This window comes from Nicotiana sylvestris, chromosome 8 (genome assembly GCF_000393655.2).
Source record: "Nicotiana sylvestris chromosome 8, ASM39365v2, whole genome shotgun sequence".
In the NCBI taxonomy this organism is placed as follows: Eukaryota; Viridiplantae; Streptophyta; class Magnoliopsida; order Solanales; family Solanaceae; genus Nicotiana; species Nicotiana sylvestris.
In genome coordinates this window covers 73308243-73326030 of record NC_091064.1, presented here as the reverse complement: position 1 = coordinate 73326030, position 17788 = coordinate 73308243, and the positions used below count along the sequence as shown (strand labels likewise).

General features: G+C 45.3%; 1 protein-coding gene across 1 annotated transcript; it reads left to right on the top strand.

Moving 5' to 3' along the window:
• The first annotated feature begins 2059 nt into the window (after positions 1–2059).
• Positions 2060–2811, top strand: LOC138875202 (uncharacterized). Its single transcript, XM_070154026.1, has 2 exons — positions 2060–2437; positions 2512–2811. Exons 1-2 carry the CDS (start codon positions 2060–2062, stop codon positions 2809–2811), a joined length of 678 nt encoding a protein of 225 aa, XP_070010127.1.
• Positions 2812–17788: the final 14977 nt, after the last annotated feature.

Below are 17788 nucleotides of genomic sequence, written 5' to 3'. Positions count from 1 at the left end.
CCCCTAATTGCTTATTTGATTATCTGAAGTCACAACTGTAACATGGTCGGGAACCACACTAGTGGATCTTTAGGGGTTCCTAATACCTTCCCCTCGAGATAATTTCTAGCCCTTACCCAAACTCTGGTTCTTCAAACTCAGACCCTTCTTAGTGTCCTAATGCACTTAATCATTAGGTGGCGACTCTTCAAGTTCCAAAACCCAATTCCCAAAAGGGAACGAGTTGTCCTCCCAAATGTTACAAGCCCGATTTCGTGAGAAAAAAGGGGGCGCGACAGCGTGGAGACTCTGCTGGGGATATTTCTTTTAGGGTTTTACCATCTCATGTTATTTGTGACTTTACTACTTCCTTATTGCCTTTATTTAATGTCTTTATTTCTCTTCTATTACGAAACTGACATGGCTCCTTGTTTCTTTTCTTTAATGCTTTCTTTTACTACTTTCCTTAAATACTGTTGTAATTATGAGCAATTATTGTAATCATTACTTTATGAACGTGCAAATACATGACAACTTGTAAGTGCATATTCAACATCATATTCCACTCGTGCCAAACAAAATACCATAGCAACGCTTATAATGAGTGGTTGCGCCCTTCCGATATCATTACCCCCTAAATTTGGCAAAGGCATATTTTCGGTAAAACCAGTCGATCAACGGTGTAGTCGACGATTCCGTGTCTTTCCCTCTTAAGTTGTCCGCTCAAGGATACCAGTCTAATACCTTATAGAAACCCTACTCTGTTCAATTGTGCATGCATCACTGTCAAAACCTAGCCGAGTCAGTTATGTTAATGACTTTTTAATATAGCCTTGTCCAAAGTCCACTGGGTTTCCTGGGAACCCAAACAGACATTACCATATTCTGTGCATTTATTTGGAGAACTAAATGCTGTTTATGCCAATTATTGATATTTAATAGCCGAGTCTATCAGAAGTATGGCCTCACCCTTTTGTTTTGCATAAATGAATGACAAAGTTCCAGACTTTGGTATGATCAACATACCCTCACTCTTGCTGACCTGGTGGAGGAACCTCCCATCAAGTCACCAAATCAACGAATGGAAAGAGAGAGTCACCAGGGCTAGTGAGAAGCTGGAATATCTAGAATACAGTCTGCTGGAGTTGGAAGGGAAAGTGAGGAAAAGAGTCACCGACTGTCATAACGCTGAGGAAGGAAAAGGAGAACCCCTGGCGAAGGCATTTTTACTAGAAAATCTGCGCGAGCTGGAGGATCTGATTAACACAAGCATTCAATCTGAAGAAGGTCCTTCTGGGACCAAGTAGTTAGGAGTCCTTTCTTTTGCTTTAAAAATGTAATAAGGCCAACGACCATTAGTAACATTTTATTTTCTGCTATTTGTGTCATTTTGGGATTCGCCTTATTTTTTATCAATAAAATAAGGCATTTAGCATTATAAGTTCTCCAAATAAACTTGTCGCTAGGCCTACCTCGGGCATAATGAGGCTCCCAAATTAGGACACGATTTATATTCTTGCACTATGTGTTTAAATATTGCAACGTTTTCTTCTCATAATCTGCACTAACTTGCTACCTTTTTTGTTTTTACCTTTGTTTATTCCCCTCCCCAAAGGTTAGTTCATGCACTCTGGCATCGTCATCATACTTCACAAGATCTAAGGGCCCTCTACCTCCTCCTCCTCCGAGTCCTATCAGAAACAAGAACAAGGGAAAGATGGAAGATTTGAGCAACATCAGAAAGGAGAACAAAGTTGAAAGGGTAGAGGTTCCTCAGGGTATTCAGGTTTCCAAGGAAAGTGCCTCCCAGCTCGAACAAAAGTTATTGAAGTTTCAAGAAGAACTGGACCAAGTTCGGAACTTGGCGAATTTGTCATTTTCCCTCACTACCCCAAATGTCAACTTTGCCAACACTCGAAACCTCACACCTCCACAAAGCATCCCGAAACCACAAAACTAACCCGCTCCCCATCACCACTACAAGACATGCCACACTTCAGACAACACCCCACTGCTCATCCCTAAACCACTAAATTCCACAAATGATTATCCCCACAACGCCCCCATCTATGTGGAAACCATGCCACACTCTACTCAACTCATTTCAAGCACACCCGAGTCCTATGATAAGGACTCCATTATCAGGAATCTGGCGGAAGAACTCAAGAAGCTAAATAGCAGAATTCAGGGTGTCGAGGGAAGTAAGGGGATTGAAGGACTAAATTACGAAGACCTTTGCATTCAACCCGATGTCGAACTGCCCGATGAGTACAAACCTCCTAAGTTCGAAATATTTGACGGTACCGGGGATCCGAGAGTTCATCTGAGGACATACTGCGACAAGTTGGTCGGAGTAGGGATGGACAAAAAGATTCGCATGAAAATCTTCATGAGGAGTCTAAAGGGAGATGCTTTGTCTTGGTACATCAACCAAGACCCTAAAAAGTGGTCAAATTGGGTAAGTATGGTGTCCGATTTCATAGACAGGTTCAGTTCAACGCGGAAACTGCACCAGACGTGTTCTACATCTAGAACTTAAAGAAGAAACCCACGGAGACATTCTGCGAGTATGCTACTCGTTGGAGATCAGAAGCTGCTAAGGTCAGACCGGCTTTAGAAGAAGAACAAATGAACAGGTTTTTTGTCGGAACTCAAGACCCACAGTACTATGAAAGGTTAATGCTGATTGAAAGCCAGAAATTTTCCGACATCATCAAGCTAGGGGAAAATATTGAGGAAGGTATCAAAAGTGGTATGGTCACTAACTTTGAAGCTTTGCAGGCCACCAACAAAGCTCTACAATCTGGTGGCACGTCTAGAAAAGGGATGTGAGCGCCGTGATGGTTGCACAAAGAACAAAATCCCCAATTGAATACCAAACCTACCCAATACCTCCACTCACATATCAACCTACCCCAAATTACCAAGCACCCTCGCCCTCTTACCAAACTCTACCACCTACTTACCAATCACCTCCACCTCCCACATATCAGCCTACTTCACCCAGTTATTCCCAACCCGCACATGTCTACCAAACCAACAATACTCAACCCTCTCACTATCAATCACGTCCCACCCGCCAAAACATTCCTAGACCCCAACCAAGCTTTGATCGTAGACCCCCCAAACAGTATACCGCCATTGCCGAACCTATCGACCGGGTGTATGAAAGGCTCAAAGCTGCAGGTTACATCACCCTTATCCCTGCCGTAAACCCCGAAAACCCCTCCCAATGGGTCAACCCAAACAAAACCTGTGCATACCATTCTGGCATGAAGGGGCATACCATTGATGGGTGCCGCTCTCTGAAGGATAAGATCCAAGCTTTGATTTACTGCAAGATCATCATAGCAAAGGAGCCAGCTCCGAATGTCCGCAACAACCCTCTGCCTGACCACAAGGGTGAGGGCGTTCACATTATTGAGATAGAGGATGATTGGGACCCCAAAGGGTCGATCAGATTGATCGCTAAAGGTGACGAGCCAAAGGAACCAACGGTCATACTTAATCCGATTGTGGTCCAGATCCAACCTTCTGAAAACGCTGAAGTAGACATGTCCATACCACTTGAGTTCAAAGAACATTCTTTTGCAAAGATGAAAGGACCTATTGAGGTCAAGTTTGGGTCTCCAAAGATACCTGTACCATTCGAAGTGGTTGTGTTATCATCTAAGGAAAAGGTGCCCATTCCGGTGGCCATGACAGCCATAACACCATTCCATACGAAGGCCATACCATGGTATTACACCGCCGAGGCAAGAAGGAAAGGGAAAACCAAATTTTGGAGAAGCAATTGTAGCACAGGGTATGACAAGAACCGACAGGGTTTATACCCCAAAACATCTAGCCGAGTCCAGTAAGTAGGCCTCTGGATGATCAACCATCACTGAAACTAGACCTGATGATATCTGGAGGAAGATACAAGCCAAAGAGTATTCGATCATTGGTCAGTTGAACAAAACGCCAGCCCAAATCTCTATCTTGGCTCTGCTACAAAGTTTTGACGCACATAAGAACGCCTTATTGAAGGTGCTGAGTGAGGCATATGTACCAAGCAACATAACTGGAGGAGAAATGGCAAACATGGTGAGGTAAGTATTGGAGAGTCACAAAATCACTTTCCACGAAGATGAGCTGCCACCTGAAGGGCTAAGCCACAACAAGGCCTTGCACATCATTGTGCAGTGCGAAGATCATTTCATCACCAAAATCCTGATTGACGGAGGGTCCATCCTCAATATTTGTCTATTGGTGACTCTTAGAACATTGGGAAAGAGCCTGCATGAGATCAAGGATGGAGCCATAAATGTCAAAGCTTTCGATGGATCCCAAAGGTCCACTATTGGGGAAATCAGTTTGTGTCTGCAAATGGGACCGACTTTGTTCGACGTTGATTTTCAAGTGATAGACGTCCCAGCATCTTACAACTTGCTATTGGGACGGCCCTGGATCCATACCGCTGGGGCTGTAGCATCAACCCTACATCAAGTAGTGAAATTCGAGTGGAATCACCAAGAGGTAATTATTCACGGCGACGGTAGCAATCCCATATACAGTCACTAGACCATCCCAACAATCGGAGAAAGAAGGAAAATAAGCGGATAAACCTACCATCACATTGAGCGAGTCAACACCGTGGACAAGGACAAATGGTGGGATAACAAAATTGAAAGTATACTGAATTGGTGTGGATACGAACCTGGCAAGGGACTTGGCAAGAATCTCCAAGGAATCGCTAAGCCTATCAAGTTGAATAAACACGGTACCACTTTCGGTTTGGGATATGAATACACTAGGGAGGAATTCAACCACTGGTCGCCACCATGGCGCAGTCCCTACTACCTACTGGAGCATCCGATACCTCTCTTGGAGCAGACTTTCCAGCCAACCAATGTCATATATGGGTCAGGAGAAGAGGAAGCACTGGCGGCGATGATGAATTTGTTTTTGGAAGATGATAATATGGACTGCTGTGTCATTTTCGAGGATGAGGGGGAGGAAGGACCTTCTATACAAGTTGTGAGCCGAGGAGCACGCCTCAACAATTGGTCCATCAGAACCACCAGGGCCCGGAAAGCTTTGGGGTAGCAAGGCTGAACAAAGCACCATGCATTATCTTTATTTTTCGCTAATTGACTTTCTCTACGCATTTTTTATATTGAAATAAGAGCTCCAATGTTCAAAACAATTATGGAAGTTACCAAAGCATTTCAATTTCTTATAAATCTTGCTCTTATTACTTTTTATTGTTTACTTTGTTTACACAACATTACTATTACGTATCTTGATGAACCGACGATTGTGACATGCAACGAGACAACGCAAAAAACGGATATAGACTTAGAAGAAGATGATATACCAAAAGAGGTTGTTAAAGAGGTTGAGAATTTTGAGAACAGACCTAAGTCTAACCTAGACAAAACTGAGATTGTCAACCTGGGAAATGCAGAAAATGTCAAAGAAACACGAATCAACATTCATCTGTCACCATCAGAAAAGAAAGAGTACACGGAATTTCTAAGGGAATATGAGGACATATTCGCCTTGTCTTATGATGACATGACTAGTCTCAGTACATCTATTGTAGCTCACAAACTGCCAACCGATCCGACATATCCACCAGTAAAATAGAAGCTCAGGAAGTTCAAACCTGACATGAGTTTGAATATCAAGGAAGAAGTCACCAAGCAAGTCAAAGCCAAGGTTCTCAGGGTAGTAGAGTATCCAACATGGTTAGCCAATATTCTGCCAGTGCCGAAGAAGGACGGGAAGGTTAGAGTCTGTGTCAACTACCGGGATCTCAACCGGGATAGTCCGAAAGACGACTTCCCCTTGCCGAATATACACATTCTAATTGACAACTACGCAAAGCATGAACTATAGTCGTTCGTTGATTTTTTTGTTGGGTATCATCAGATATGGATGGATGAGGAAGACGCAGAGAAAACGGCTTTCATTATGCCGTGGGGGATGTATTATTACAAGATGATGCCGTTCGGGTTAAAAAATGCTGGGGCCACCTACATGAGGGCCATGACTGCTATTTTCCATGACATGATACACAAAGAGATCGAGGTATATGTAGACGACATCATCATCAAATCCAAGAGAGCCAACGACCACATGGAAGATCTGAGGAAGTTCTTCAACAGACTAAGAAGGTACAACTTGAAGCTGAATCCCGCCAAATGTGCATTCGGGGTTCCTGCCAGAAAACTACTTGGGTTCATTGTGAGTCGTCGAGGAATAGAACTGGATCCGTCAAAGGTCAAGGCCATCCAAGAATTGCCACCACCGAAGAACAAGACAGAGGTTATGAGTTTCTTGGGAAGACTTAACTACATCAGTCGGTTCATAGCTCAATCCACTGTCATTTGTAAGCCAATCTTTAAGATGTTGAAGAAGGACGCCGCTTCAAAATGGACTGATGATTGTCAGAAAGCCTTCGACAGAATCAAGGAATACCTGTCAACGCCGCCAGCTTTGGTCACGCCATAGCCGGGTAGACCTCTATTACTCTACCTCACAGTATTAGATGGAGCTTTCGGTTGTGTTCTAGGCAACATGATGAAACATGAAGAAAGGAGCAAACCATCTATTATCTCAGCAAGAAGTTCACCCCATACAAGGCCCGATATTCTCTATTGGAACGTACTTGTTGTGCTCTAACTTGGATAGCTCAAAAGTTGAGACACTATTTCTGTGCCTATACCACTTACCTCATGTCAAGAATTGATCCTTTGAAGTACATCTTTCACAAGCCCATGCCCACTGGCAAGATAGCCAAGTGGCAGATCCTGCTGAGTGAATTCGACATTGTTTACGTAACTCAGAAGGCAATCAAAGGACAATCACTGGCTGATAATCTTGCTGAAAACCTCGTAGATGGAGAATATGATCCTCTAAAGACGTATTTTCCTGATGAAGAGGTATCCTTCATAGGGGAAGATATTGCAGAACCCCATGATGGTTGGAGAATATTTTTCAACGAAGTAGCAAAATTCAAAGGAATTGGCATAGGAGCGGTCCTAGTATCAGAAATCGGCTAGCATTATCTGGTGACGCCAAGCTCAGGTTCCCGTGCACCAACAACATGGCTGAGTACGAAGCCTTCATCTTAGGGCTCAAGATGGACATTGACATGAACATTCAAGAATTTCTAGTGATCGAAGATTCAGACCTGCTTATACATCAGGTCCAAGAAGAATGGGCAACCAAGAACTCCAAGATACTCCCTTATCTGCATCATGTACAGGAATTGAGGAAGAGGTTCATAAAGACAGAGTTCCAACATGTTCCCAGAGTTCAGAATGAGTTTGTCGATGCATTGGCTACCCTATCGTCCATTATACAGCACCCCGATAAGAACTTCATTGATCCTATTCCGGTAAAGATCTATGATCAGCCAGCTTACTGCACTCATGTAGAAGAAGAAGCAGACGGAGAACCTTGGTTTCATGATATCAAGGAATATTTCACGAAAGGAGAATATCCAGAACTCGCAAATCCTACTCAGAAACGCACACTTCGGAGATTATCTAACAACTTATTTCATAGCGGAGCAATCCTGTATAGGAGGACTCCAGATTTGGGTTACTAAGGTGTGTCGATGCAAAAGAAAAATCCAGGCTATTGGAGGAAATTCATGCAGGGACCTGCGGTCCGCATATGAACGGCTTTGTCTTAGACAAGAAAATACTCCGAGCTGGTTATTTTTGGATGTCTATGGAAACGGACTACATCCAGTATGTCCGAAAATGCCATCGTTGTCAGATACATGCAGACATGATAAAGGTGCCTCCAAACGAGCTTACTGTAACAAGCTCGCCATAGCCGTTCGCCACTTGGGGAATGGATGTTATCGTACCTATCAAGCATGCCACATCAAGCAGGCACAGATTCATTCTAGTGGAAATTGATTATTTCACCAAATGGGTTGAAGCGGCATCGTACAAAGCAGTGAATAAGAAAGTGGTAGCAGATTTTGTCCGCAACCGCATTGTTTGTCGGTTCGGAATTCCGGAGTCAATCATCAGTGATAATGGTTCCAATCTCAACAGCGACCTGATGAAAGCCATGTGTGGAACCTTAAAGATCAAACACAAGAATTCTACAGCTTACAGACCTCAGATGAACGGAGCTGTAGAAGCCGCCAATAAGAATATCAAGAAGATACTAAGGAAGATGATAGAAAAACATAAGTAGTGGCATGAGAAGTTATCATTTGCCTTGTTGGGATACCGCACCACAGTCCGTACATCAACCGGGGAAACTCCCTATATGTTAGTTTATGGTACAGAGCAGTCATTCCCGCCGAGATAGAAATTCCCTCCTTAAGAATCATACAGGAAGCCAAACTTGACGATGCAGAATAGGTAGAGAGTCGCTACGAGCAGCTAGCTTTTATAGATGGAAAGAGAATGAATGCGGTTTGCCATGGTCAGCTCTATCAGAATAGAATGTCCAGAGCCTTCAACAAAAGAGTCATCCCGAGACAGTTTACACCGGGGCAGCTGGTGTTAAAGAAGATTTTCCCACATCAAGAGGAAGTCAAAGGGAAGTTCTCTCCCAACTGGCAAGGTCCATACATGGTTCATTGGGTCCTCACTGGAGGAGCCCTCATACTTGCAGAAATGGACGGTGAAGTTTGGCCGAAGCCGATCAATTCAGATGCAGTGAAGCGATACTATGTGTAACTTTTATGCTTTCCTCATATGATGTAATTTGAACTACTCCTGACCTGATTCCCGTTTAAGAAGGGATACGTAGGTAGCCCTATGGGTTCGGTCATAATTCAATAAAATTTTCATTTCCCCCTATTGGAATCTGGGGCAGAATTTTGAGGAGGACCTTCAAAATTCCGAAGTGATTTCAGCCATTCGACGCAAGCAGCTGTCAGAAGCAGCAACCTAGTAAACTGGGGTAGAATTTTGAGAAGGACCCTCAAAATTCCGGAGCAATAGAAGTTGCAGTATCTTGGACCACGTCGCAGTCGTCAGTTCATCTAAAGAAAACTATTCTTAATTATGTATTTATTGTCATATTTCTTTACTAAATCATGCATGTTTGTTACCAAAGTTGCTTCGTTTAGCAATGCTACCCCAATGATCCTCCCAATATCATCAGAACAGTGTCGAGCAGGTCAAGCAGAGCCAGGGGGAATACGAACTAACCTCCCCTCTTTACAAAACACATGATTTTTCTTTGAATGCAGGCACTTGAGTTGCAAAATCATCAAATATACTATACAATCACTAGACTCACATTGCTCAGGAATATAACTCTCAAAATCATTGCACTTACTCACAGCTGCTATCCGCACGCAGTGCTCCCAGCAGACACAGTATCCCCAGCAGTCACAATGCCTCGATCCGCTATCAGCTAAGAAAATTCTATCATCATTTTGCACTTTTTACTCCTTGCATAAGGCTACCTTTATGCCTTTCGAGGTTAAGCTCTACCTCCATCTGCATTTCTCTGCATTGCATAAGGCAACCTTTTTGCCTTCCGAGGTTAAGCTCTATCTCCATCTGCATTTCTCTACATTGCATAAGGCTACCTTCCTGCCTTCCGAGGTTAAGCTCTACCTCCATCTGCATTTCTCTGCATTGCATAAGGCTACCTTTCTGCCTTTCGAGACTAAGCATTGTCTCTATCTGCATTCCTGCATTGCATAAGGCTACCTTTCTGCCTTCCAAGACTAAGCATTGTCTCCATCTGCATTTCCTGCATTGCATAAGACTACCTTCCTTCCTTCCGAGACTAAGCTCTGTCTCCATCTACATTCCTGCATTGCACAAGGCTACCTTTCTGCCTTCCAAGGTTAAGCTCTACCTCCATCTATATTTCTCTGCATTGCATAAAGCTACCTTTCTACCTTTCGAGGTTTAGCTCTACCTCCATCTGTATTTCCCAGCATTGCATAAGGCTACCTTTCTACCTTCCGAGACTAAGCATTGTTTCCATCTGCATTTCTCTGCATTGCATAAGGCTACCTTTCTGCCTTCCGAGACTAAGCTCTATCCCCATCCTGCATGGCTGAATATCGCCACTTTATCACTCTTGCATCGGCTGAAATATCGCCACCTTTTATTTACGTCTTGCATCGGCTGAAATATTGCCATCTTCTGCATTTCATGGGCTAAAAGATCGCCAAATTATCCAAAGGCGTCATTGTTCGGAGGCACCATTTGCATAGCCCGAGAACGCCATGCCATGGCTTGAGGACCCCATTTTATCTTTTGCATATCATTATTCAAAGGCATCATAGTTCGCAGGCATCATTCTCATAGCCCAAGAACATCATTTCATAGCCTGAGAATCCTTTATCATAAGCTTCATGGCCCAGGACGTCATAATCCGAGGACGTCATCCTAATCGTCCAAAGATAGCATTCATGGTCCAATAGGAACTTGCATCACATTAAATTTATGCACAATATATGCTCATTTGCAGGTAAACCGGCTAGCAACGGCCGTCTCAGTAGGGGAGATCTCGCTTCAGTTCCCGCAGCTTATCAGACTCCGACCATCCTTCTCAACCCGAGCATCGCGTTCGCTTTTCGAAATCTCTATCGGTATATTCCGCCAATGGATCCTGAACTACATATGGCCTGATTCTTGTAAGACTAGGGATATGTAGGCAGCTCAGGAACCAGAGCTCGGTCAAAATTCTTCAAATCGTTTCATTCGGTCAAAATTGGCCATCATATCTTTACCCAGCAACTCTTTCATCCTTCCCGGGTAAAGAAGGGCAGCTTTTGATACCCAATTTTTCCCTATGTATTTTTATATACAAAATACTTTCAAAATAGCATGTACATGCATATATAATGTTACGCGACGCCTTCCTGAGATTCCTTGGAAGGGCGACGTAAGGCTAAGCAACTGATGTCAGTGCAGTTGCTGTCCGCCAACTGAGGTCCCCTCCGTACGCTAGACTAGATTGTCAGTGCCGTACGGGAAAACCAATGTCAAGAGAAATTGAGAGAACAGGAATGAGAATTGAGAATGAAAGAAAGCTTGATTGCATTAATGAAAGCTATTACAGAAAGGAAATGCGGTGTCGAGGGGGAGAGACACCAGTACAGAGAATTGTTTGCTTGCTAGAAAGTTTTGATTGTTTGGTCCCCCTTAATAATGCTTAAAAAAAATAATCCAAAGCTACAAGACTAGACTTGATTAAGCTAGAGAAACATAATGAAATTACATGGAATAAAACTACTCTATATTTACAATGAAAAAGACTTAGTTTGCTATAAGGCAGAAAACATGGCCGTTGTCGGCAGCATAGTCTTTGGCATCAGGATCTGCGCGCGCGGCATTGTCTGCGCGCGCGGCGCTGTTGGCATCTGCCTGCGGTTGGGCGCTGGCGAGGGATATCGGTGGGGCGACAGAGGCACATGCGCGCTTGTCACTTGGCGCGACCAAGACCACGGGGCCGTCCGTGGCGCTAGGCATTGGAAGGCTTGCTAGGACGCCACGGGGCGCGCCCAAGGGGTCATGGGGCACGGCTGGAAAGCCGCCCATGACATTCTCCCCCACCTGAGTTGGCGACGTCCTCGGCGCCTTACTTGCAAGATAATCTTCAATTAGGCTCTTGTAGGCTTTGAGGTTTGTTCCCCTCTCCCAAGTGTTCTCCTCTGTATCACAGCCCTGCCATTTCACCAAGAACTCCTGGTGATCTTTCCTTGAGGCATGAATCACTCTATCATCAAGGATAGCTTCAACACGCCTTTTCCCGGTTGAATTGGGCCCTCGAATACTGGGTATTGTGAGCTGGCTCCTTGAAGGATCCTCTGTATCTTCCCGAAAAGGTTTCAGGAGGCTGACATGAAAAACAGGATGAATTTTCCACCAAGCTGGGGTATCCACCCGGTATGCAACTTTCCCAATACGCCTTTCAATGGACAAGGGTCCAATATATTTTTGCAATAAGCGAGGGTCATGGACCCCTGCAAATAAGTAACGTTTTGGAATTTTGACCATCACTTTGTCTCCTACTTGGTATTCAACAAAGCGACGATTCTGATCAGCATGCCTCTTCATCCGCTTTTGAGCCTTGACAAGATAGCTCCGCACTATCTCCAAATTTTGCTTCCACTCTTTAGAGAAGCTAGCAGCTCGAGGAGATTTAGACATATTTGGTGCATTGACGGTGTGTGGGAGTAGCGGTTGCTGTCCGGTAACAATTTCAAAAGCGCTTTTGTTTGTACTAGAGCTCTTTTGTGAATTGAAACACAGTTGAGCAGCATCCAGAAGCTTCACCCAATTCTTCTGCGATCCGGTTACAAAATGACGCAAATATTCCTCCAACATACCATTGAACCGCTCCGTCTGGCCATCAGATTGCGGATGAAAACTTGAGCTGTGATTCAGCTTCGACCCAAGACACTTAAAGAGTTGGGTCCAAAAGTTGCTAGTGAAGCGTGAGTCACGATCACTAACAATATCTTTGGGTAGGCCCCAATATTTGACGACATGAGAGAAGAAGAGTCGAGCTGTATCTTCTGCTGATATATATTGTGGGGCAGCAATAAAGGTAGCATATTTGGAAAACCGATCTACCACAACCAAGATAGTTGTTAGATCTCCGACCTTGGGCAATCCGGTGATGAAATCCAGGGAAACACTTTCCCAAGGTCTCTTTGGGACAGCTAGTGGTTCCAAGAGTCCCGCCTGTGTTAAGCGGTCTGACTTGTCCTTCTGGCATACTAGACAAGTCTTCACATACTGAGCAACGTCATCGGCCATTTGAGGCCAATAATATGCACGGCGAAGTAACGCCATGGTGCGTTCTTCACCGGGATGGCCGGCCCACAGAGTATCATGACATTCCGCTAGAAGAGTCCTTCGTAGATCTCCTCCTTTAGGAACATAAAGTCGGTTCCCTTTCACTTTCAGAAAACCATCTTCCATGTAGAACTGGCGAAGTCTTGCCTTGTCCTACCAAATCAACCAAATACTGTGAAGCAGGATCTTTGATGAGTAGATCTTGTATCTGGTCCTTGATGGAGGTGGCTACCTCGCTCCCCCTTAGGGTGGCGAGTAAGCACACTGATGCTAGATCAGCTCTCCGACTGAGCGCATCAGCAACATGATTGGTCTTCCCACTTCGGTATTCCAGGTTGAAGTGGAATTCAGCTAGGAGTTCCTGCCACCTGGCCTGTCGACCATTCAACTTCGGCTGGGTCATGAAATGGCTAACAGCTGTGTTGTCTGTCTTGACCACGAACGGGGTTCCCAGCAGATAGTGCCTCCAGAGGCGCAAGCAGTGGACGACAGCCAATAATTCTTTCTCATGGGCGGCATAGCGCCGCTCTGCATCTTTTAGCTTCCGGCTCTCGTACGCCACAGGATGCCCTTCTTGTAGCAAGACGCCACCGAGGGCATAGTCAGATGCATCTGTTTGTACTTCGAATGGCTTGGCCAGATCAGGAAGGGCCAAGACGGGGCTACTAGACATAGCCGCTTTCAATGCGTTAAAGGCCTCCGCTCGCTTGGGTCCCCATTCCCAAGGCGTGATCTTCTTGAGGAGTTCTGTCAATGGTACTGCAATGAGGGAGTAGTTTTTCACGAATCGCCGATAGAAATTGCATAGACCAAGGAACGCCCTCAAGGCGTGGATATCCTTAGGTGGCGGCCAATCTGTGATTGCCTGAATCTTCTGCTGGTCCATCTTGATCCGCCCTTCCCCAATGACATGTCCGAGGAAGTCAATTTGCTTTTGAGCAAAGGAGCACTTAGATAGCTTCGCATATAGTTCATGCTCCCGCAATCGAGCTAGGACCTTCCGCAAGTGCATCAGGTGTTCCTCCAATGTTTGGCTATATACCACAATGTCATCCAAGTAGACCACCACGAATTCATCAATGTACTCCCGGAAGACTTGGTTCATCAAAGTGCAAAATGTAGCTGGGGCGTTAGTCAAGCCGAATGGCATAACTAGGAAATCGTACGACCCATATCTTGTCACACAGGTCGTCTTGTGCTCATCACCCTCTGCAATCCGAACTTGCCAATAACCTGTCTTCAGGTCTATTTTGGTGAACACTGTCGCACCACCCAGTCTATCGAACAAGTCTGCCATTAACGGAATAGGGTACTTGTTCTTCACAGTAATTTTGTTTAGAGCCCGATAGTCCACACAGAGTCGTAGACTACCATCATGTTTCTTTTGGAATAGCACAGGGGACCCGTATGGGGATTTGGAGGGCACGATAATCCCTGTGTCTAGCATTTCCGTCAATTGTCTCCGAAGTTCGGTGAGTTCGGGTTGTGACATTCTGTAAGGCGCCCGGGCAGGTGGCTTCGCGCCCGGCACCAGCTCAATTTCATGATCCACAGTGCGCCTAGGCGGTAGTCGCTTTGGCATGTCTTGTGGCATGACATCTTCAAACTCTAGTAGTAGCTCCTTCACGGGTTCAGGAATGGGACCCGAGGAGCATTCTACATCTTCGATGCAGAGGGTTGCCAGGAACGTAGGTTCGTTTCTTTTGACCCCCTTCTTCAACTGCAAGGCCGAGATGTTTTCAACGGCCATCTTCATGGGCATGCACGGGATAACGCAGGGCTTGGCCCCGTTTGCTCCCATCATCAGTAACATGTCAGCATACGGTACAGGCATGGTGTTGGTTTGCCTCAGGAATTCCAATCCAACTATCAACTCGAAGTCATCTATGATCACCACGCGCAAGTTGAATTTTCCTTCGTAAGGGCCAAGCTTCATCGGTACTTCTTTGGCTATTCCACCCACTGGCTGGGGAGGTGAGTTGATAGCCTTGACACGGCCTCTACCTTTCCCTACGACTAGACCAAGGCGCTCCACCTGAGTCGAGGCTAAGTAGTTGTGGGTAGCACCCGTGTCTACCATGGCCCGAATGGGCTTGCCATTCACCTTCATCTCAACGAACATTAAGGTCCTCTCGTGCTTAAGAGGAGTCTCATCATCCGCCTTCTTTTTCCCTTTCTTGGTGACTGGACATGGGTCCTTCTTCTTACGGATACCAGCACTAGTCTCTGCTAATGCCTCAGAAATGGAGCCAACAATTGCATTGAAGGCACCTACGGGTTCAGTCTGATCTGCATCGTCTGAATCGTCATCCGTCCCATCATCAAAAGTCTGATGGGCATTCATCTGTGCATGTGGGCACTCATTGTTCCAATGTGGTCCGCCGCAATGACGGCACCCTAAAGTAGGCTTCCTCCCCCGATCATTGTTGTTAGACGCAGCACTGTTGCTGCCTGTGGAGGGAGCCTTAGGTTTGGTTGAGCTCCGATCTCCCCCACTTCTGCTAGGGCCACCATTGCTAGACTGGCCCCCTTTGAATCCCGCTCGGGTAGGCGGTTGAGGCCTATCCTTCCGGGCTTCCATTTGATAGTCCCCAAGGCATTCAGCTGCTTGGATCGCCTTGGGCAGGGTATCTACCCGTTGCCTTTGTAGCTCCATACGGGCATAAGGTTTCAGCCCTTCTAGGAAAGTGAAGAGCTTGTCTTTGTCCCCCATGTCGCGTATGCTTAGCATGAGCGCGGAGAATTCCCGCACGTAGTCCCGCACAGATTTGGTCTGACGGAGCTCCCGTAGCTTTCTCCTTGAATTGTATTCAACATTTTCGGGGAAGAATTGTAGGCGGATGGCTGCCTTCAGTTCTGCCCATGTTTCGAGAGCATCTTCACCGGCCTTGATGGCTTCGTATTTCACCCGCCACCAGAGTTTAGCATCACCCTGAAGATACATGGCAGCAGTTGCTACCTTCTTAGCTTCTTCTAGGCCCCCAACAGCATCAAAATATTGTTCGACATCAAAGATGAAGTTCTCCACTTCCTTGGCATTCCTAGCTCCACTGTATGGCTTTGTCTCAGGAATTTTCAGTTTTTGTGTCGCGGAGGTGAGGTTTGCAGCGCCCCCAACCTGGTTTCCACCGCCTCGCAGTAGGCCCTGTAAAGCAGCATTGACAACATTGAGCTTGTCTGTCAAGTCGTCAATAGTTTGTTGCATGGCAGTCACCCTGTCTGCCTCTTGTGCCCTGTAAGCTAAATCCTCGGCACGCTCCTGTTGGAGTCCCTCGAATTTGCCAAAAATTTCGGCTGCCTCTGTGGCTGCCGTTTGCCGATCTCCCTCGGAGTCACGACTGATGTTTTCTATGTCAACTTCGGCCTGGAGCACCCTGCGGTCCAGGTCATCCAACCTTTGCCCTAGGCTGGTTCTTAGTTCAGGCACCGTATCCATGATGGGCAGTAATCCGTCAACCGTCTGTTCAAGGGCCGCAATGCGGTCCCCATGATTCACCATGGTCAGAAATGGTGGTAATGGCAATGCGTTCCCTCGTCCGATGTCGAGCCTAGGCTCTGATACCAACTGTTACGCGGCGCCTTCCTGAGATTCCTTGGAAGGGCGACGTAAGGCTAAGCAACTGATGTCAGTGCAGTTGCTGTCCGCCAACTGAGGTCCCCTCCGTACGCTAGACTAGATTGTCAGTGCCGTACGGGAAAACCAATGTCAAGAGAAATTGAGAGAACAGGAATGAGAATTGAGAATGAAAGAAAGCTTGATTGCATTAATGAAAGCTATTACAGAAAGGCAATGCGGTGTCGAGGGGGAGAGACACCAGTACAGAGAATTGTTTGCTTGCTAGAAAGTTTTGATTGTTTGGTCCCCCTTAATAATGCTTAAAAAAATAATCCAAAGCTACAAGACTAGACTTGATTAAGCTAGAGAAACATAATGAAATTACATGGAATAAAACTACTCTATATTTACAATGAAAAAGACTTAGTTTGCTATAAAGCAGAAAACGGGGCCGTTATCGGCAGCATAGTCTTTGGCATCAGGTTCTGCGCGCGCGGCATTGTCTGCGCGCGCGGCGCTGTTGGCATCTGCCTGCGGTTGGGCGCTGGCGAGGGATATCGGTGGGGTGACAGAGGCACATGCGCGCTTGTCACTTGGCGCGACCAAGACCACGGGGCCGTCCGTGGCGCTAGGCATTGGAAGGCTTGCTAGGACGCCACGGGGCGCGCCTAAGGGGTCATGGGGCACGGCTGGAAAGCCGCCCATGACAATAAGCATGCCCAAGGGTATTGGTATTTTTTCAAAGATTTTCAAATCAATTTATTGTCCATTTTTAGCAGTACAAAAATCAGTAATTATTCCCAAAATTATCAATTTTGGCGAGTAATTTATTTTATTCCCATATTTATACCAAAATATAATTAAGGTAATTTTTTATATATTTTTACAAATTTATTTGGTATTAAAAAAAGGCTAAATTGCATATAATTGCAATTCTAGCCTACTTTAAGATTAAAACCATTTTATAATTGTAAAATTGGTTCCAGTATTTTTAATTTGATATTTATATATTATTAATTGACTTGGTACTTTTAATTTGCTTTAATTTTTTTTTACTATTTTTTATAAAATAAAAGGAAAAATTGGCTATTTAACATTTAGCCTCATTTCATTTCAATTACAACCTATTTTACATTTCAGTTTTAACCCTTAATTGACCCAATCCTAACCCCAACTGAACTGGCTCAATTTCAATTTTGACCCAACCCAAAACCCAATTCAAATGACCCTACCCGGTTTCCCACCTACCCTCTTAAATCTGGGTGGTTGATCATTCAGGTCAACGCCCATTATTCACCCTTCCATAATTAAACCCAAACGACCTACCCTAATCCCTCATTTTCATTCTGATAGCCGCCTTCAGAATCCCTTCATCTCTCAAACTCTCTCAATGGTTCTTCAGAACCCTAGTCGTCTCCTGCCCTTTTCAACCACCACTCCACCGGAATCCATGGCTTCTCAG

Bases quoted from the DNA above. Each gene is read 5' to 3' on its own strand.
- LOC138875202 (XM_070154026.1), top strand. From the start codon at position 2,060: ATGCCACACTCTACTCAACTCATTTCAAGCACACCCGAGTCCTATGAT. The intron at 2,438-2,511 runs GTAAGTATGGTG...TTCTACATCTAG, and splicing joins CTAAAAAGTGGTCAAATTGG to AACTTAAAGAAGAAACCCAC.